Raw genomic sequence first — 22679 nt, forward strand, 5'->3', positions numbered from 1 at the left:
GGCTGCCAAAAAAAATTACTAGAAAATGGAAATCAAAGTCAAAACCAACTATACTAGAAGTAGTGACTATAGTAACAGAGATAAAACAACTGGAATTGGGATCTTTAAAAAGGGCAGGAGCAAAGTACATAGGAAAAAAATTAAATTGTAGTAACAATACATACAAGGGAGGAATGAGGTTTAAAATAAGGCAGGACTTGAATGAGCTATGTAATGTTTGACTGACAGTGATTGGGTAGATTATTAAGTGTGTCTGATGTTTGCAACTGTGATTATGTCAATGTGGTTTGTGATGTAAAATGCTTGCAGCTGGGATTATATCAATACAGTGTTTTCATTTATATAAATATATGATTGTGTATATCATAAGTGATTTTTAATAAAGCTGTTTCTTGTTTAAAAAAAGATAGATAGTACCTTAGTGGGATTACAGCCCAGGTGACCTGGGTTTGATAAATGGCTTGAAAGTCAGAGGTGCTAGTGTGCATTTTTATTCTTTTCCATTCGCTCTCTGCCAAAGTTTTTTCTACTGAATTTTGCCTCCTAGCCTTTTCTCATATTTATCCTTATGGCCTTCTTTCAAGAACAACAAATTTATTTATTTATTTGACGTTTGTTAACCGGGGTAGTCCACTGGACCATAAAGAGCCCGTTTTCAGTGGAGACCCGGGGAGAAAAGCTCCACCGTAATAGAAAGATTGCACATTACAGAAATATTGTAGTATTCAAAAGAGTTATATAATTCACATAAAGAGTTTTACACAAATGTAATATGTGCAGAAAATATAAAATATATCTAGACTTTATACAAACAAGATTCAGAAGAGTTATACAATTCACATAAAGAGTTTTACACACAATGTAATATGTACAGAAAACGTATAACATATCTAAACATTTATACACATTGGGATTCAAAGATAAGATATTAGGAAATGGTAAATATACAGTCATAAAGCAGAGAAGTTTCATGGGGGGGAGGTTAGCAGAGGATTGAGAGTAGGAGCACTTCCAGGTAGAGGAGAGGTAAGAAAGTAGAGAAGATTTAAAGGTGGCAGTGGTTGTGGATATGTACAAATGTACAAATACTCACAATGAAAACATTTAGGGGATTCACTTAAGCTGACTTTGTTGGTAGTTTTGGTAGAGAAAGTATTTAGCAAGCTACAAAGTTAGAATGAAGAATGTAATATTTCTGAAAGTATAGTTAATTAAAAAAAAAACATTAAATATCCAGGCAGTGGTAAACCGATTTGTATTACTCACTACCAAAATATATAAACCAGATTATGACAGAGGGACCACTGAAGGGTAACATAGCAAACACTATCTTCTGGTGGCAAAAATAAAATATAACAGAGTTAGTGTGTGAGATGTACTTTATTTTATAGTGGTGCTCCCTGCAAAGCCCACAGCTCAAGACTGCAAGCCCTCATACTCACATGGTGTCTCACAGTTAATAAATACTGGGCGGCAGGGCTGACTGTCTTGATAGATGACCACAATCACAATAATTATGAAGTGATGGGCATGTAACCTGGGGAAGGAGGCTACAATTGCTCATATGTTCTAGGGACAAAAAACTATACAAGTTGAAGTAGTGAAAATTGGTAAATACCTGAAAGGAAGGAGGACATTTTTAATGAAGAGTATGGCAGAAAGGTGGAATAAAAGTGAAAAACAAAGGTCATGATGTTGGTAGGATGAGTTATAATTACATATCACAAAGCTGGAAATGAAGGTGGAAATTAAGAAAGGTTAGGACATTTCTGCAAGAAACGCAATGAAAAAGTGAAGAAAAGGTACAAGGAAGGTACTGACATTTACAAGATAAAAGTAAGAGCAAATACATTTAGGGAATGAAAATGATAATGGAATATTTGGTAAGAAATGTATAAGAATTTACGTTGTGGGTGATGGGGGGAAAGCACCATTAGAGAACAACTTGGAAGGCTAAGGGATGGGATTTTCAGTGGTGAGTGATATAAATTGTTTTGTAAATAGATGCACAGGATGGGATGGTAATAAAGGAAAGAGGAACATCAATAAGGACCTCACATGCAATTTTTTTATGTCTGAAAAAACATAAAAATAAAAATTTCCCAGTGATGCATATTTGGAGCCTTAAGCTACAAAAGTTGATAAAAAGAACTAGAGATCTTGGGATCATATTATTTGCTTAACACTAATATAAGGCTGCCACGTGAGAGCTAAAGGAGGCAATGCTCATCCTGGGCGTGAGAGTTTGATATTTTAATGATAACCATCTTAGAAGGAATAAGAATTGCTCTCACTTTAAGAAGTCCCTGAAATTAAGACTTCACTTATGGGTGGGTACTTGTGAAGACAGGACATTTTAGAAATTAAAGAAAGTATGCATTGATACAATATATTTTTTTTCATAAGTTACCTTTGAGTGCAAGCTGAGAGACCGTCCTCTCTGTCAAAAGCAGAAAATATAAAAATACAAGTAAAAATAACTTTTTTTAAAATAAAGAATGTTTTTTATTTAGTCACTTTAAAAAGTAAAAAATAAGGAAAAATAATGAAAACCTGATTTCAGAAAAGCATTAGAGGTTGATTTTGCTGATTCTGTTAATGAGGTACCAGAAGTAGTAGTAGCAGGAATCAGCAAACCAACCTATAATGCTTTTCTGAAATCAAGCTGTCTGTGTTTCTTTTGCAAAGTTTTCACTCTTCTTCCTTATTTATACTTATTAGAGTGACTAAATAAAAAGCATTCTTTATTTAAAAATCTTGTTTTACTAAATCTTTTTTACTCATATTTTTTACTTTTTTCTTTCTTTTCAAATTATACATTTACCACGCCACTTTGTGGGTAAAAATATGTATATCTACTATGTCAATGCGAGTACGTTTACCATCTTTGCTAAATATTACATCCATTTTACTATTTTATCATGTTGATTTGAAGACTTAAAATAACTAGCACAGTTATGCGAGTAAACTTATTTTGTTTATATTTTTCTTTGTTATGTTTGTTTAGAAAATTACTGACCTTTAAATGAAGGAAACTCTTAACAGAAGATTTGTTGATTTCCTTGATGGTGGACAGGGTGTAAACTTATAGTATAAGGAGTAATTAAACTTGGGAACAGCATTTAGAAAGATTTCCTTGGCGATAGTTTGGGTGTAAAGGTATAGTATCAGAAGTAATTAAACTGAGGGAAGCAGCATTTAGACAGCCTGAATACAAAACCAAAAGTCCTGACTGCAAAGACTGGTTTATTTGGAAGCATAAGATGCCAGATAACTAAAGCACTATACAGTCAACATAATGCACAACTTTATCAATGACTCCAAATGTAGTTATTTAGTTTTAGTGCAGAATATTACAAATATTTTGCAGGAATTTTTACAGCTTGCCATTGACTTACACATACTTTGCATGGCTCTGTACACTGGCAACTAACTTTATCTGCCAGTCCTAGCTCCCAGTCTTCTGTAGGTTTAGTGTGTTAGTTGTTCTTGCTGCTGCTGTTGGTGGTGGTGCCCGTTTTAGTGATGATGGTGGTGGTGGGTGTGTGTGTGTGCACGAGTGTGAATTTCCAGACAGTATGTATAACAGAGAGGTACTAGTCCCAAAAATCTATAATTCCAAACTGAAGTTGCATCATCAGTCAATTAATATATTGTTGCATTAATAACAAAGACCATTGTCCCAAACTTTCTTTATCAAGATGCTCGACATAGTTTGTGACAAATGAGTGATTGGTGGACTGGTAGTAAGACTTTAAAAGCCACAGAAGTTGCATTCTCAGGTTATAAATTGTGCTATGTTTTTTTTTTTTTTTTTTTTTTTAGATTTTGTGCAATACTGTGCGTCTGTAAATCAACTCTTCATGCCTTTGCAGATTATCATTTTTAGATGTGTGACTGGAAGGTGAATGTGGGGGTGCATTATGCACTACTGTAAATTATTATGCATTGTGCTTCTAAACTTTATTAGGCAGCAGTATGGCATATTGCCTTCTGCCTATACATAGTAAGTTCCGAGTACCAAAATGAGCGACATATAACAGAATTTATAACAGTTTAAAGGCATGCCACAGACTCCACAGGCTCATGAACAATTCACCATTTTTATGCATGTGGTGTAACATCTGACTCTACGCTATGAGTTGTTTATTTTTATAGGTTCATAGGTGGGTACTAGGCTATCTGCCCAAGGGCATTTATAAGCCTAGCCAGACTGTGTCAGCTTTCACCGCCCCATTGATTAATTAACTGAGCCTCTGTCAAGAAGAGCCAGTGAAGTGATCCCAGGGGTGTACTTTCTGTTACCCATCCACTCGTCAAGGTTTCTCTTGAAGAGTGTTAGTGAGGGGCTCTGCTTAATGTAGTTAGGAATTTTGTTCCAAAGCATGGGGAGTCTCTGTGATAGGAATCTATCCCTCCAGTGTGTTCTATTTATTGTTGTGGCGAGGTTTAGCTCACTACAGTGAGTGGCTCACAGTGACTTGGATTTCCTTAGGTGAAGCATGTCCACCAGTTCTGAGTTGGACATGGCTTTGTAAGTCAGGCAGAGATCACCTCTGAGTAAGCGATATGCCACTGAGTACAGCCGCAGTTTTTCCAGTCAGGCTGCATAGGACATATGTTTGAGACCAGTAATCCTCTTGGTGAGGTACTTTTGTGGTCTTTCCAGCTGTTGGAAGTGTCTTGTGAGGTACATCCCAAATGGGGTATTGTACTCTATGATGTGTATAATGAGTGATGAGTAGAGGGGCACTATAATCTCTTTATTTCTAGATGCAAACCCTTTAGTAATTAGATGGGCTACATAGAAGGATTTCCTAACTACTTTGGCAATATGATTGTCAAAGGAGAGATTACTATCAACCTGGGTCCACAGATCTCTTATTACCTCCTCTGTATTAAGGGGGCTGCCACCTATGTGGTAATTCATGGGTGTTTTGTTTTTCTCAAATGGGATGACTATGCATTTTTTGGCATTTAGCTTGAGACCATGACTTTGACACCAGGTGTCCGTCTCAGTAAGGTCCTTTTGGAGAATGTCCGTGTCAGTCAGAGAGTCAATTATGGCTCTCAGTTTGCAGTCATCGGTGAACTTGGTTAGCCATAGTCCTCCTGTGTTTACCTGTACTTCTGAGAAACTGGTATATGCCGAATAGTAGGGGTCCCAGGACCGGGTCTCATAGGACACCACTTGTGACTGGTTTAGAGTCGGACCTGGAGCCCGCTATTCTTACTGTGTGAGTTCTGTCTGTAAGCCAGTTGGCAATCCATCTCGTGACATAGGGGTTTATGTTGAGGCTGGTGAGTTTTTCTATAATTCCTGAGTGGGGAATGGTGTCAAAACCCTTGGCGAGGTCAAGGTAGGCTGTGTGAATCACCTTCCCCTCATCTATGGCCTTGGTGACTGTCTCGAAGAAGTCAGCCAGGTTTAGTAGGCATGATCTACCCTTAACAAAGCCGAACTGGGTCGGATCAAGTGTTTGTAGGTTCCCAATGTCTTTGTTAATGAGTTCCATGATGCTGCACTCCACAGCCTTGCAGACAAGGCTAGTCAGGCTTATGGGGCGAGTTACCAGGGTCAGTTGTGGCCCCTCCTTTGTGGAGCAGAATAACTGTTGCTGTGTGCCATTCTATGGGCACATAGCCTGTGGAGAGGCTGAAGTGGGGGGTTAGTTCGTTCTGTAGTTCGTGCAAGATGCAGTCTGGGAAACCATCTGGCACCATTGACGCTGTGCTTTTGGCTTTTGAAAGGGCTGTTTTCACCTGTACGTCTGTGATTTCTGGGACACTACACTTTTCCAGTATTGTTGTGGGCCCTTTTGGGGATGAGAGGGGGGTGAAGTTTGCACTGAATCTATCTGCCATGATGTTGACAGTATCAGTAGGTTCAGTATATTTTGTGCTATTTTGCACTAGCTCAGAGCATATCTGCGAGTTGCCACTTCAATTCTTCACACAGCTAAAGAAGGCTTTGTGGTTATCTTTTAAATCCTTGGCAATTTTTCTTTCGAAGTTAGCCTTGGATGATTTTATGAGGGATCTTAGTTTCTTACTGATGGTGATCAGGGATGCCTTTCCTTCTTGGGATTTGCTTCTTTTCTGAACTAGTTTCCTCCTTCTATTGTATAGCCTGTTTATGGCAGGGGTCCACCAGACTGGTTTTATTCTCTTAGGGGAGTGAGTCTTAGTTTTGCTAGGGATGGCATGATCCATGCATCCTTGTAGGTGCTTACAGAGTGCATTTGTAAAGGTTCCTGCATCTTGGACACTGTTCTCCTTTAGCGTGGGGGCTGTGAAACTTACCACCTCTGTCTTAAGTAAGGTGAAGTTTGCTATAGAAAAGTTTTTCACTGTGGTTTCCTTGGTTGGGGGGTGGTGTGGTGTGGACATCCAGAGTGATTAGTGTATGGTCTGAATTAAACAGTGACGGGTTGACCTCCAGTGCGGAACACCTGTCGCCCCTGTTGGTGATGACCAGGTCCAATATGTTTTCACCTCTGGTAGGGGAGTTTACCAGCTGATCCAGGGCATTTGAGTTGATAAATTCCAGGAAGCGCTGAACCTGGGAGTTTGTACTTGAGTAGTTTTCCCAGTTCTTGGGAGTTTATACTTGAGTAGTTTTCCCAGTTAACGGTAGGGTAATTGAAATTGCCCAATATCAGGGTGTTCTGTAGGACCGTCATGTTTTCCAATGTCTCCAGAAAGGTGAAGTGGTGGTCCTGGGTCATGGAGGGTGATCTGTAGCAGGCCACAATTTGCATTGCAGATTTGCCTGATGTTAGCTGCACATGGATGATCTCAGAGGTATCATGCTGTGCCACTAACCTGGAGGTGTAGGTATCCTTGATGAATATGGATACACCCCCTCCTTTTGTGTTTCGGTCCATGTTCTGTGGCCGAAATGTGTGGTATGAGTTGTAGCTCGGTAGTGCTGGGGTGCTCTATGGAGCCTTGAACCAGGTTTCAGTTACTGCACAGATGTTGACGTTCTCCATACTGAGGAGTGCTTCGAGCGCATGCATTTTGAGATTTAAACTCCTGGCACTGAGTAGCATAACCCTCATTTTTTTATTTGTGCTGTTTATGGAGGTGGGTTTGACTTTTGAGCCTTGCCTAAAAAGGCACTATGGGGGCAGCAAGAGCCATGGCCAGTATTCGAAAGCTTAATTATGGCTGTTTCATAATGCTTGTTTGTTAAGAAGTATGGACAAGTTTAATTAAGTGAACAGTAACAGGACTAGTAACTCGAGTCTCTTGTTCCCACCCCTTATTATTGCTTCGCAGCTGGTGAACATATCTAGACTGCGGGGCAGCAGGTGATGTAATGGGCTTCTGAAGGGCCACGCAGGAAGGTGGGGGGTTCATTGGCATGTGTCCTAAGCTTTGTTCAACATGTTAAAAAAAGGGCCCAGTGTGTGTGTGTGTGTGTGTGTGTGTGTTGTATGTGTGTAGGAAATGATGCAGCGAGAAGTGAGTGAGTCTGTGTGTGTGTGTGTGTGTGTGTGTGTGTGTGTGTGTGTGTGTGTGTGCACACGTGCACGTGTGTGTGTATGTGTATGTGTGTAGGAAATGATGCAGGGAGATGTGAGTGTGTGTATGTGTGTAGGAAATGATGCAGGGAGATACGTCTGTGTGTATGTGTAGGAAATGATGTAGGGAGATGTAATAGTGTGTGTGTGTGTGTGTGTGTGTGTGTGTGTGTGTGTGTGTGTGTGTGTGTGTGTGTGTGTGTGTGTGTGTGTGTGTGTATCCCACTATGTCCCTCTGTGGTTCTGTCACATCTCTGTGGGCATGGCTCAAGCCAACCAGAAGCTTGGTGTTTTTTCCACTGTCTTGCGAGAGCATGACAGAACCACACAGGGACAGAGCCACAAAGACTATTTTAATAAAAAGCATTCTAAAAATGGGCTAAAACTAAACACAAGTTATGTGGGTCAAACCTCCATGGAAAAAGTTTCACTACTTGCACCCCTTACTCAATATAACAAACTCCTAGGCTGCAGAAACTTCGGATAGATTAAGAAATTTTAATGAAAATGCAGCTGCTTAACCTGGACTCAGTCAAATGCAGAAATACAGCTGTCATCACTGTATGATGTCATTCCTCTTGTAAGTTGTGATTATACAGCACAGCAGATCTTAAACCAACTGAGCAACCACTAAAAATGCATAACAAGATAATAGCATAAACGGCCTTCCAAAAGACTGCAAAGTCTGGTATTGTGCATAATCAGACTGAGAATCAAGCACACTGCCTCAGCATTTGTACAACCATTTGAAACAGAAGTACGTGCCTCGTAAATTTAAAATCTTAATTTACTTGAACAATTATTATAAATAATAATTAAGTACAAGTCTTAATCAGCTTCTGTACTCAAACAAGATACATTTCTTATCTAACAAACAAATTATTTCATTGTATAATAATCTACATACAGCACTCAAATTAAACGGCACCCTTCCACCCACCTGAAATGGGACTGCGTGTCCAAGTGGGCAAACCTGGTTAACAAACAGGATTATTATTATTATTATTATTATTATTTTTAGTCCAGACTTATGTTATGTGCATTTTCTTCCTCCTATAATAACAGATCATTTTACCTATAAAACCTATAAAATTAAATATATGAAGGGAACTCCAGTTTTACCTGTAAGAGTCTTGTATGCATCACCTCAGTCCAGTTCAACCAAATCCGAGAGGCAGTAGATTCTGACACCCTAAAACGAAAAGCCAAATCCTGAAGCAGAAGGCCAAGTCTAAGCCTCACCAAAACAAGAAGAAGCTGGTCTTCATGGCTCAGTGTCATGTTAGGACCAACGTCTATTTTCCCTTTACTAAAGTGGCCACGGATTTTTCCAGCACACAGTTCAACATCTCCAGTCACAAACTCCAAGAATGTTAGGAAACGTTCATAGCTATCAAACCCAGTGTAAAATCGCACCCATTTCTTGTCCTCTTTGATGTTCTCCATGGTGAAGGCAGCCTCTTTCACAGGGATCTGATTCTCTTTCAGTTGCTGACTCATGAAGAGAACAGCACCAGCACTAGAGTCTATCTGTTCCTTGAGGTTTTGCACCATATTATCAAGACTCGCTTTCTGGAAACGCAGATTGGTATTCTCTGCCTCCAGCTCAGAGTTCTGTTGGCCCAACTCCACTGACAATTGGCACTTCTCATCCTCTGCTTTCTCCTGTAAATATAGATCCTTAACAAATAAAACTGGAGAATAATTGTCTAGAACAGTTGTTACATGTAAGCAATAAAACAAAAGGAAAAAAAAAAGTACAGATTTCAATTACATGTCCAAATATGTTCAGGCTCCTCATTATCCAACCTCTAAACATGCTCTAAACTTGCAGCATGCACTTACCCACTGGTACTGAGTTTTTTGGCCTCTAAGTGATGGCAGCAGTCTTGTCTGAGTCATAACCTCGGTTGCTGAAGGACTTGTTGGGGCAGGGATACAGTAGCAGAGTCTCAGGTCTCCTTCCTCAGTGGAAAGGTATTGGGAATACATGGCACAGCCTCTACAGTCTAAGTCCTGAACAAAAAATGAGATCAGACAAATGTCTAGTTGCATGCATTATGGATTACTAGCATCTTACAGCCAGTTTTAATGCATGGAAGCATGCATAGCATTTGTAGTGAATGCACTGCACATTCATCTTAGAAGTGCCTATTTTCAAGGTGTTATGGAAGTCAAAGCGAAGCTGCTTTTACCACATACAGTATAATGGTTTACAACCTTCTGGACCCTTGATTCTGCTCACCTCAAAACCACAAAACAACAAACTTCCTTTCCGAGACCTAAATCCACTAGGCTATGAGAAAACAAATATGAACAATAGGCAGAAAGTACAGTACTGCACACTTAACGTAAATGTAGATGTTTGAATGTATTCACTGTTGCAGTCATAACTGATGAGATTGCCTGCAATGGAAGCCTTTGGCTGACCCAACTGCCAAAGAATTTCCTCCTCCTCCTGTAGCCATCGGATATCCTGACCGACACAAAGACATCTGGGTATAAAGGGAATCTGCCAGCACCACAACCCCAGTACTTTCTTGCTTCCAGCAGAAATGAGCCTCTAGCAGGTCCCTAAAGTCAAGAGTATAAGCTCAAACCCCAGATGAAGGACCACAGTCTAATCAAACAGAGAGGGGAACAACTAGAACTAGAGAGAATGCCCACCCCAACGATATGGAGCAAAAGGGGAAAGGGGAAGGAAAGAATACTTCTACGGTGAATATACTCGAACATCTATATTTATGGTAAACGTACACAACTGTACTATATTTGTTGCATTTCACTGTTACAGTCACAACTAATGGGATGGCTCCCAAAGCTGAAAGGAGGGTGGATGGAAAGATCTATGGAAACGAAAGGATGCCCTGCAGAATAGCAGTGGCAAACCTCACTCTGGACTTGGAGAAGTTTGGAAGGTGATAATGTTTGTTGAAGGAATACACAGAGGACCAAGTAGCGGCTTCCAAAATGTCTTTAGTAGACATCCTTTAGACTGTAGATGTAGTCCTGGTGGAGTGAGCCAGGAGGCTTCTTTCTGTAATAGTTGTAGCAGAACAAGATACAGTGTGAGATCCATGTGGAGATGGTTTGCTTAAAAACTGGCCTCCTCCTTAGACCTACAGGCAAAGGTCACAAAAAGCTAGCTAGACTTCCTGACACTTTTTTTTGTTCTGTCCAAGTAGTAACAGTTATCTATGCACATGCAACATATGGATGAGTCTTTCCCCTTTGTTTTGAGGGTTGGGAAAGAAGGTAGGCAACTACATGGTCTGGTTTAAAGAGATTTATGTAATCTCTTTAAGCATAAAGGAGGGATTGCTCCTAAGACAGAGGCTGTCAGAATGGATGGTGATGAAAGGTTCCACACAAGGGTCTGAAGCTGTGATACTCTTCCAGCTGAGGTAATGGCTAGCAAAAATGCTGTCTTCCAGATCAAGAATCTGATGTCTGCAGAGGCAGCTGGCTGCCTGGCTTGAAAGGAGGGAGGGTGAGTTTCTCCAGAATGAAACTGAGATCCCATGGGGGAACAGGAGATTTTCTTGGGGGCCTAATGTGAATAACCCCTCTCAGGAACTGCTTCTTGAGAGGATGGGAAAAAGTGGGGGGCTGAGTAGGTAGACAGGCTGAAATTGCTGAAGCATGAATTTTAATAGAAGAGTAAGAAAGGCCTTTATCAAAAAGTCTTGATAAATATGAAAGGATCAGAGGCATCTGAGCTAGAAGAGGGTTCTGTTCCCTTTGTCTGCACCATATAATGAATTTTCCATTTGGTGGAGTAAGAGTTTCTTGTATTAGGTCTCCTAGTTTCTTTTAAAATGTCCTGAACCTGTTTGTCAAGGAATGTCTCTCACCAGAGGGTCACAGTATCATCCAAGCTATCAGTTGATTGTGTTCAGGTTAAGGCTCTTGTTTTGTGTTAATAGGTCCACTCACTGAGGCAACAACCATGGTTCTTCTTGCTGAGAATTAGCATTAGAGGATAACTGTGTTGCCTTGGCCAATCTGGGGCTATTAAAATGACCTTTGACCCTTCTTCCCTTATACACTACCCTAAGGAGCAAGGGTACTGGAAGGAAGGTACAGAGGAATAGGCCTAGCCAAGCGAAGGAGAAGGCATCTGTCTTTCCAGGCTGACCCTGTTTTGGTCCTTGAGCAAAACTTTTTCAGGTGAGAGTTTTCTTTGGTGGCAAAAAAGATCCATCTCTGGCATACTCCATTCTTTAGCTATGCTTGGAACTTCCTCATACAGTTGTCACGCATGAGGGTATGAGAAGTAAATGCTTAGGTGATCCACCAGCTGATTTTATTTCTCCTGGTGGATACTGAGCCATGAGGTGCAGACCTAGGGAGTTTTAAGTTCCATGGCTAGGCAACAAGTAGAGTCAGAGTGAGTCCCCCCAAACGTGTTTATGTACCACATAACTGTGATACTGCATAGCTTTATTAGGAGTACTCCTGGTTTCCATTGGTATTTGAAAGCAATCAAACCTTTTTGGACTATCCTCAGTTCTTTTAGGTTAATGTGTTTGCTTTTGAACTGGGAGTCCCATCTGCCCAGAGTCTGTAAGTTGCTGTAGTGAGGCCCCAGGCTATGCCAGAAGCATCTGTGGTCAGACTTTGGTCCTGAAAAATTATCCTGAGGGGAAGGCCACATTGAGGAGCAGGGTCAGGCCCACCAGGCAAACTCTTTCCTGAGACAAGGGACAATCTTCATCCTGAAGCTGAGGGGCTGTGAATGCCAGCACAACATATTTCTGAAGTATCATTATAGATTCCTCATATGAAGTCTGGTCAGGGGGAGCATGAGGAAGCAAGAGGCCATGTAACCCAAAGCTTTGAGGAACTCTATGGCATTGAGGTAGCTCCTGAGAAGGAACTTTTGGAAGTACAGAGTTAGAAAGGAAACCTTGTCTGGAGATAGGAAGGCTTTCTGAAAAGAGGAGTCCAACAAAGCCCCCAGAAACACAATCCTGTTTGTGGGAATAGTCTGCAATTTGTGGGTCTTGATGGTGAACCCCAGTGAAGCAAGGATCTCTTGAGTGTAAAGCATATCCACTTTGGGTTTGTCTAGATTTGTTGCTTAAATGAGACAATCATCTAAGTAGAGGTAAATCTGAATGCCCTTTGACCAGCAGAAGGCTATCACTGGGGCTGGGCATTTTGTGAATACCCTGGGTGTAGTAGACAAGCCAAAATGCAGAGCACAAAACTGACAATGCCTCACACCTGCTCTGAGGTGTAAGAACCTCCTGTGATTTTTTTCTATAGGAATGTGGAAGTATGCATCTTTCAAATCTAGGGTTTCCATGTAGGTGCTGACTAAAATCATGGGCAGAAATTTTGAATTTTGGTACCTGTGAGAATCTGTTGAGCCTTGACAGGTCCAGAACAGGCCTCCATGTCCCCTCTTTTCTTGGGACGAGGAAGAGCCTTGAATAAAATCCCTTGCCTTGTAATGTGTTTGGTACTGGTTCTACACTACCTTAAGTTCACACAGACTGTATTTGCTTTAAGGTCTCTGTTTTTTGTTTTAGTGGAAAATCTGGGAAACCTGATTGTGTTATTGGCTGCTAGAACTGAGGTTTGTAACCTCTTTTTTATGATTTTCAGTACCCACTGATACCTGGTAATGATAGTCCAATTTTTTTAAAAAGAGGGACAGCCATCGTCCTAATTTTGGGGGGGGGGGGTCTCATGGAAGAGTCATGATTACTCCAGCTAGGTCCCTCTTGACAGGATCCCACAGGCCTATTCGAATGTGCTTGCCAGTGTCTTGGTCACTGATGTTGCCTGAGGTTGGGAGGGTGGCCTAATGGCTAAGGTGTTTGCCTTACAAACACAAGGTGCAGGGTTTGATTCTCACAAGGGATAATTGGCTAGGCTTAAAATGGCTCGCAAGGGCAGTTAGCTTAGTATGAACCTATTTATATTTAATTTATTTATTTGACTCCTTTCCCTCTATGTCTTTACTTAGACTGAGAGGCTGGAAAGGACCAGTGCTTGGTAGGATAACTGCAGCTTTAGTGATGTGGTTGAACCTGAAGAAAGTCCTTGATTTGGCCTTATTCTCTGTCATAGGTTCATAGGTGTTTACTAGGCTAACAACCACAAGGGCCTTCTTAAGCCTAGCCATGCAGCCTAAATCTCTCACAAGTTTTGGTACCTTGATAAGTGTAAACACAGACTTGGAATATGAAATATTTAAAAGCAGGGGCCTGGGAGATGAATCATTTACAGGTTGCCTGTGTCCATTAGAGACATAGGTGCCAAGCCAGGGATGAATTTCCAGTTCCCTATCGTATTGTACAATTTACACTTGAATTGGGTTAGGGAGGAACTCAGTTTCGCATGGATGGGGAGCCTGTTTCGGAGATGGGGTAGTCTCTGCCATACATACATGTCTCTCCAGCAGGTCCTACTTATATCACAGGCAAGGTTTAAGTCTTTAGAATGGGTAATTCTGGCAATGTTTGTTTTGTGGATATGCAGAAGGTCCATCAGACAGGGGCCTGACAAGGCCATGTATGTCATGCATAGATCAGCCTCCTCAACAGCCTGCTGGAGAGAGAATAAAGGGATAGGGCCTTTAGGCAGTCTGTACAGGACATTTTACTTATGCTCTGTACTCTTTTAGTAAGGAACTTCTGTGGACGTTACAATTGTTGGATAGGTCTGGTTAGGTAAATACTAATAGGGGCACTGTACTTAATGATAAGTCTGATAAATGGCGAATACAGTGAAACAATGACTTCCTTGGAATGAGAAACCATACCTTTGTTTATAATTTGTGCAACACAGAATGATTTCCTCACTACTGTAGACATGTGATGGTCAAAAGCTAGATTACTGTCTGTTTGTGTCTCTAAGTCCCTGACTACTGGGTCAACTCTAAGGGGTGTGTTGTAAATATGATAATTACTGGGGTGGATGACTTCCCAAAGGATGCTACTATGCATTTCATGGCATTTAATTTTAGTCTATGGCTCTGACACCAGTTATTTGTCTGTGTCAGCCTTTCCTGGAGAACAATTGTGTTGGTGTGGGTTCAATGACAGCTCTTAATTTGCAATCATCTACAAATTTAGTCAGCCAGAGGCCACTAACATTGGCCTCGACTTCAGAGAAGTAAATGGCAAAAAGGAGTAGTCCAAGGACCAATCCCTGAGGGACTCCACTTGTGACTGGCCTCTTTGTAGAGGTGGATTCCCCAATTCTAACTTCCTGGGTCCAGTCTTTGAGCCAGTTGACTATCCACTGGGTGACATACGGGTTTGTACCTAACCTCCTGAGTTTGTCAACAATGCACGAGTCGGGTACTGTGTCCAATGCCTTGGTCAGGTCAAGGTAGGCAGTTTGAATCATTATGCCCTCATCCATTGCTTTGGTGGCCTTCTCAAAGAAGTCCACCAGGATGAGTAGGGATGATCCAAACTGGGCTGGGTCCAGTGTCTGGAGGTTAACTACATCATTATTGATCATTTCCATAATAATTATTTCCATGACTTTGCATATAAGGCTAGTGAGACTTATGGGTCTGTAGATGGGATCTAGATGGCCTGTAGACAGTGCAATCTCCAATGAAAATAATAGCATGAGTTTTTATGTTTACGACAGATGAGTTTCAGTTTCCCTATCACATTTCATTCATCTCACCTTCCTGTCTTACCAGCATGTCTGCTACTTGATACTTCTCATGTAGATAGACTCATATGTCTCTGTCCTCAATGACATTTTTACACTGCAGATTACCTTTTGTGCTCATTTGTGAAGCGTTTTTCTTCTTAGACTGTACTGTTTTACTGTGTGCTGAGTGCATTTAACGTGTGTTAGTTCTGCAACAGTTTTAATTTACTATGATTCAGTCATGGCTGCTATACGTCTCCCATACTCATACCCACCAACCTGCAGAATTTAGTAAGTAAATAAAAACCTATTTCCCTGTTATCATTAACAGAAGATGCTTGGAACTGGCAGGTTCATTTTATAACTTTGTCCTGTAACAATATAAGCATAGTTTTGGCATTAAGAAGACAATATAGCTGCGTCAGATGCTTACTAACAGTATACCCTCAAGGACAGCTCTGAGAATCACTTAATTTTGCATACCATCTGGATAGCCTTACCAAGCCACTTCCGCCAAAGATTTTTCGTTCCTGTCCAAGGGCATATGGTGATCTTGTGCCAGTGATGACAGTGATAAAAGTGGTATGGGGCTCATTCCTTGGAGGTTAGTAGGCTAGCAGCCTTAGAGCACTCATAAGCATAGCCACATTAATCTCGGGTTGCCCCAACTGTCCTTGGTTAGATGGATGTACTTTACAGATCATCATGGACTACCCCTGTCCATGAAGGACATGGGTGCAACCACTAGGGTAAATTTGCAGTCACCAATCCATATGTCCAGGAAGCACTTGAATAGGGTCATTGAGGAGCTCTGCTTCACATGAATTGGAAGTTTATTCCAGAGCAGTAGCAATCTCTGGAAGACATACCTCTCTCTCCAGAATGTTCTGTTAATGTCACTGACAAGGCTGAGATCCCTAGAACGAGTGACTCTAGTGCCATTTGATTTGCAGATGTGCAGCTTTTCCATCAGGTCGGGGTCAGAGATTGCCCTGTAGGCCAGGCACAAGTCACCTCTCAGCAAACTATAGCTACATAGTACTGTGACAGGGCTTTCAGTTTATCTACGTAGGTCATGGCTTGGAGACCCTGTATCTTCTTAGTGAAAAACCTCTGTGGTCTCTCCAGTTGCAGCAGGTGTCTGGTGAGATACATGCAGAAGGAAGCACTGTACTCTATTAATGGTCTGATTAGGATCAAGCAAAATGGCATTATAACATCCTTAGACCTGGGTGCGATGCCTTTACTTATGAGATGTGCAATGTATGAGGCTCTCCTTACCACTGTGGAAACTTGGTGGTCAAAGTTCAGATTTCTGTTGACCTGTGCTCCCAGATCTTGCACCACTGGGTTTGAGCTTAGAGGGGTGCTGTCAATATTGCAATTAGGGGGGGGAGTCTGCTTTGCCAAATGGGATAATACTGCACTTTTTTGCATGTAGTTTTAGACCTAGCACCAGTCATTTGTGTCAGCCCCTCCTGTAATATGTCAACATTGTTGGGGGACTTAATGATTGCGCCTAGTTTACAATCATCAATTAACACAGTAAACCAACAATCATCAGTGAACATAGTAAGGCAAAGGCTGTCCACTTTAGCCTGGACTTCTGAGAAATATATTCCAAATAGTAAAGGGCCCAGTACAGATCCTTGTAGTATGCCACTGGTGATGGGTCTACACCTTTGACAGTATGTGTTCTGTTGGTAAGCCAATTAGCTACCCATCTAGTGATGTAAGGTCTAACACTTAGCTGGGAGAAATTTTCACTGATAACCAAGTGGGGGATTGTGTCAAAGGCTTTAGCTAGGTCCAGACAGACAGTATGCACTGTCTTACCTTCATCCAAAGCTTTGGTGACCTTTTCAAAGAAGTCTATCAGGTCCAATAAGCATGACCTACCCTTACTGAAGCCAAACTGGGCTGGGTCTAGAGTGTGAAGGTCGTCTATGTCCTTGTTGATAAGGTCTATGATGATCCTTTCCATAGCCTTGCACATGAGGCTGGTTAGACTTATGGGTCTACAGTTCCCAGGGTCTGTTCATGGCCTCCCTTTACGCAAGGGGATTATTGTTGCTGTTCTCCATTCTGCTGGTACAAAGCTAGTCCTTAGGCTGTGGTTAAAGACACAGCAAGTGGGACAGCCAGTTACTGTTTTAGACTGCTTACTAAGTAAGCTGATACGTTATCTGGTTCCACTGAGGCCGTGTTTTTGGTCTTGAAGAGTGCAGATGTGACTTGAGCTCTAGAGTTACTAGGTAGAGAAGTGGTGTCAGGTATGCTTTGGGGGTATAGCTGTTGGGGATAGGGGATGTCTTTTTAAGCATGGCTTCAGCCTTGGGACCAAAAACATAATCTTTGTCTAAAGGAGTAACCAAGCAATTTCAAACGTTCTGGGAGGGACTGCTCCCTCAGCCAGGCATGTCTTTTAATAATCGATCCTGTAGCTGCTGCCCTGCTAGCAGCTTCCAGATCATCATAGCCACAGTGCAAGGAGTGCTTAGCTACCTGACAGCAGAAATTGCATAAATCTAGCAATTCTTTGGAAAGGGCCTTATTTTCAATCCCCACCAGTTTTTGCTTCAACTAGTCTAAAATAGTTTCCTGATAGTTGACCTTATAAAAAACTGGCAATTTAAAGCCCTCATGACCAAGGCAGCAGAGTTGCAGAATTTCAAGACTCTACTTTCCCTGTCAGTTGGCAGGGAATTTTTGGAAGTGCAAACTTTTGCTCCCTTATGACCCTTAGTCACTTGAGGAATGGCAAGAGGTTTATGCTCAGGAGGTTTTAGGAATAACGTTCTTCTTGGATTGTTGGTAATCCTGTGCTTCCCACTAAAAGTGTTCTCTCATGGTGTGCATGGTCTCCCAAAAGATGATGTTATGGGGTGGGGGGGGGTGCTGTGGCAAGGTTCTCATCAGAATCTGAACCCCATAGGAAGCAGTAGATATACCTTCCTCAGAGGTGGATTCATCGTTGTCATCCTCAGTTCCAAAAGAATCAGAAGACTCGGGGGGAGGGGTTCCTCTTACTTTCACCAGGAGAAGATTCAGGAGTAGAACCTAAGAGAGAAAGGTATCTAGATCTGACAACAGTGATCAAATCCTCGGCTAACCAATTCAGTTTGGGAGTGCTAGCCGGGTGACCTTTGCTGGGGAAAGCTGATTGAGCCATTTTATGTGAAGCCTTGGGTATGAACCTAAGGGTGACGTCTGCTTTAGGGCCGGGATGCAGATGGACAGCTGAATCCCAGGGATGGTGAACCAAAGTGATCTCCTGATGACAAGAGACTCCGGACACCCCTTCATTAGTTTGAGCCCAATCTTCGGAAGCCGGAACCTGTGAAGCAGTTTTGGACCCAACTGATGAACTAAGTTCTTCAGCGTGTGTAGAATTAGAGGGACATGGCAGTATATTAGACTCTGAACATGTCTCATTAGAAGCCTGTGCCACAACCTCAGTCATAGGAGGGGACTGTGAAAGCATCTCACTTTCTTTGATGATAAGCTTAGGTGGACTGGTGGATGGCGAACAAGCATCACCCGGGTACCCTAAGATATTGATGCTTTTGCTTCTTATGCCTGGGAAGATCAACCTCAGCCCAACCAGCAGATGACACAGTACGTGAAGGCCCTAATGAGTCTTAAGGTGCTTAGCTAAAATGTCAGCCTATGCTAATAGTTTTACTGTTAAAGCAAGCACAGAACAGATAGTTAGGTACATCATTTTCTGGGCCTAAACAAGTTACATAAAGGGTGAAAGTGCTGGTGAGGTATCTGCTTGTCACAGCAGAGACAGTCATTAACTTTCCATAACATTAGTCAAGAAACATGTGAAAAGCTCCCCCAACAGGGTACTTAGCTTTAGATGCCTTCCTTCCGTGGTGCAGACCGAGCAACGCACTGACTAGCACTCTGCTACAGGCTCCAGTGGCAAGAAAGAACTGAGGTTATGGTGTCAGCTAACTCCCTTTATACCTAGACATACTGATGTTGGTCAGGGTATCTACCAGCTACAGGAGTAGGAGGAAATTCTCTGGTAGTCAGGCTGACCAAGGGCTTCCATGGCAGGAAATCCCATCAGTTAAGGCTGCACCAGTGCAACAAGAACATCAAATGGATCTAGAAAGGGTGTCAGGAAGGTCAAGAAATCAATGATTAAGTGGAAAGCAAGGGCCAAAAAATATGCAACATGCATACCCCTCATGCCTTACTGCACTTAAAAGGGACCCAAGATATTTCAATGTGTTGCAAGATTAGTAACAGAGTTGCAAGTACTGTGTACTTCCTATTCTGTAAGTCGAGTAAGCTTAGATTTGCCTACTATGAATAGCAGAGTTTTCATTTCTTTTCAATAAAACACGGTTTAAGCTATAGCTATATATATATATATATATATATATATATATATATATATATACACACACACACACACACACACACACACACACACACACACACACACACACATTCTGAAAAAAGAAAAGCAAATGTAGAAAGTAAACAAAGGGCCACTTCACTGAGAAGTTCACAGAGGCAAGAACCAGCAAAATGGAGCATATTAATGAGCCAGTAGTGTCAGTTTGAAAAATAAGAATATTCTGATGGAACATTATTTGCCTTTGCATTTAGATTCTGCAGGGAAGGCATCACAACAAAAAATCCAGCTGAATAACTAAGAGCTATGAGGCAGCAATGCTAATTTTTTCCACTATGTTGCTCTCACTGATTTAACGAGCAACAAAATAAACAACAGTTTGAGTAACAGAATCATAATCCCCACCCCAACTAACAAATGTGATTTGCTTGCCATCTCAAAAATTTCTATCAGCTCTAAAAATAAATAATTTTAACCAAACACAACAGTGAGATGGTCAGAAATTGTGGCTTCTTAAGATATGAACAACCTGAGATCAATCCTAAAATGGACCTGCAAACCAACACTGAAAATAAGCATGTAGAATTCACAAAATTTTGCTTAAAACATAAACCTGGTACTCACCCATGAACCTATAAATAACCATCTCAAGGCGGGCAGTATACAAATATAGATCTGGGAAAAGGACAGGGAGGTTTTTAATTCCAAATGAGTACATTTTTATGCTGAAAATGTTCTGCTAAGACAGATAGCCAAGTACTCACTTATGAACCTGACCAGGTACAGCTAACTCTAAACTACTGACCAATCCGCAAGAATTGTAAATGATTAACAGCAAATACAGTGTTGACCAAATTGACAGAAATCAGTGTTTTCTATTGTTGTTTTGCCATATAACTCAATACGAGTATATGAAATGACAAAACAATAGAGTTCATGTTACATGAGAAAATGTTCTAAGACAATGTTCTAATATTATGTGAATGACTCTTTGGCCATTACCAAGGATTTAACTCATTGAGGCATAGAACGAACAAGTTCACAACAATATTCAGTCCCAAAAGCATTGGTCACCCAAACTGAAATGGGTTTTTCATTCAGTTGCTGCTTGTTTGTTACGGTCTTTTTCTTCATCTCTGACTTCAGAATAGCCCACAAGTTCTCTACTGGATTCATATCTGGGCTGTTACCCGACCATGGTAACACTTCAATACCATGGACCTCAAGGAAACTTGTCACTTGTGGACTTTTGCGACATGGGACACTACCGTGCATGAAGATGAAGTCCCCTGTCCCAGTAAATCCTTTCTTCTTTGCCCAGTCACACAGCTGAGGGAACAGACATTGCTGTAGTACTGTTCTGTACTGTTCCTGTTTCATGTTTCCCTGAATAATGTACAGCCGACCCGAAGATGCTCATAGTGCCTCATCAGATATTAATGTAGTGAATACTCTAGAAACCCCTATATCAGGAGCTATACCAAAGAAAAATGGAACACACCTTCCTCTATCTATCACCTTACCGTTTTTTTTTTGAAACAGACGTATTACAGGAGCCACATATCACAGAGCCAAGATTGGAAGAGGAAAAAAACCCTCACATAGATAATTCTTTGGTAGTGAATATTTCCAAGCATATCTTAACATCTGCTGAACTGTCAGTGCTACAAAAAGGCCTGACCATTATTCCTGCATTTAGATCAGACTTGAATGAATTCATTATTGATTTGAAATGCTTTGGACGAAATGTGACATTGAGAAGCATATATGGAAACAAATCGGAACAGAGGAAAGTTTTAAAGAAACCTAGCACCTTTGTACCTGTAAGTCATCCAGCAGAGGAATTGTTTAGGAGGCTCTGTAGCAACGAAGTTGAAAAATTAAGAATGGATACTCGTACAAAACACTACAGAAACATCACTTTTGATGAAAAGCAAGCCATTTATAATTTAAAACAGAATATCAATATTGTTTTGAAACCAGCCGACAAAGGTGGAGCCATTGTTGTTATGGACACCTTATGGTATACCAACAAAATGGAAAGTATGTTGAAAGACTCTAAGACATACATAGAAGTAACACCTATCATTATACAACAGGCTATAAACAGAGTTAGTTCTTACTTGAATGACATGGTACTACAGAGACAAATTGATCTGGAATTGTTTAACTTCCTAAATATACCCAAGCCTACCACTCCAACTATAAATGGACTTCCTAAGATACATAAAGATGTCTCAAATCCACCATTATGCCCAATAGTATCAGGCCAGGGATGGATTACAGAAAATATGTTTTTGTATGTGGAAAAGGAATTAAGAGAGCTCTTAACCTCTTATGACACAGTCTTGAGGGATACAGATGACTTTCTATATAAGATAAGTACAACTATGAAGAGAATCATAGATCATCAAGACCTTTTGTTAGCTACACTTGATGTAAATAGTCTTTTCACTACCATCCCAAATGACACTGGGATAGATTCAAGAAGAAGAATACTGTCAGTAAGGAAGACCACAGCAGAGACCTACATAATTTGTGCGCTGCTTGAATTAATATTGGAAAACAACTACTTTGTACATGGCGATAAAGTTTATCTGCAGAGATGGGGGGTTTCCATGGGCACCCCCTGTGCTAACAGTTATTCCAATTTAGTTCTAGTAGAGTGGGAATTGCAACATTTTCTCCATTCTAGTAACCCATGGTATGATTGTATCCTGTATTATGGGCGCTTTGTGGACAGGTGAAGTAGAACAATTCCTACAATTTAAGAGTTATCTTGATTCCACCACATCATTTTTAACTTTTACAGCTAACTGTTCTAGGAAAGCAGTCAGCTTTCTAGATGTAAATGTCATCCTTAATGAGACAGGTGCTCTGGATACAGAATTACACAGGAAGAACACATGGAGGAACCATTATTTACTAAAGAGCAGCATGCATCCCAGGCACATCACAAAAAATATCATGCACAATGAGGTCAATAGGATTTACAAACGATGTAATCAAGAAATCACATGTGACAGAGAGGTCAAATTTTTACAAAAGAGCCTGAAAGAAAGAGGCTACAAAGAGCAAGATCTAATACCTGCCATTAATAGAAGAAGTAACAGATCCACACATGAGAATGAAACAACTAGGATTCTTTT

The 22679-nt window shown here is 41.1% G+C and overlaps 1 protein-coding gene across 1 annotated transcript in view; it reads right to left on the minus strand.

Moving 5' to 3' along the window:
* LOC122809677 overlaps positions 1–22679 on the minus strand; it is a 323847-nt gene that overhangs the window by 24432 nt on the left and 276736 nt on the right. Inside the window, exon 4 of the mRNA XM_044081351.1 lies at positions 8652–9194. Coding sequence (XP_043937286.1) covers positions 8652–9194 — 543 coding nt within the window. The remainder of the gene's footprint in view (positions 1–8651; positions 9195–22679) is intronic.

The sequence above is a fragment of the Protopterus annectens genome, chromosome 1.part1 (genome assembly GCF_019279795.1).
Source record: "Protopterus annectens isolate FY-2018-M chromosome 1.part1, PAN1.0, whole genome shotgun sequence".
In the NCBI taxonomy this organism is placed as follows: Eukaryota; Metazoa; Chordata; order Ceratodontiformes; family Protopteridae; genus Protopterus; species Protopterus annectens.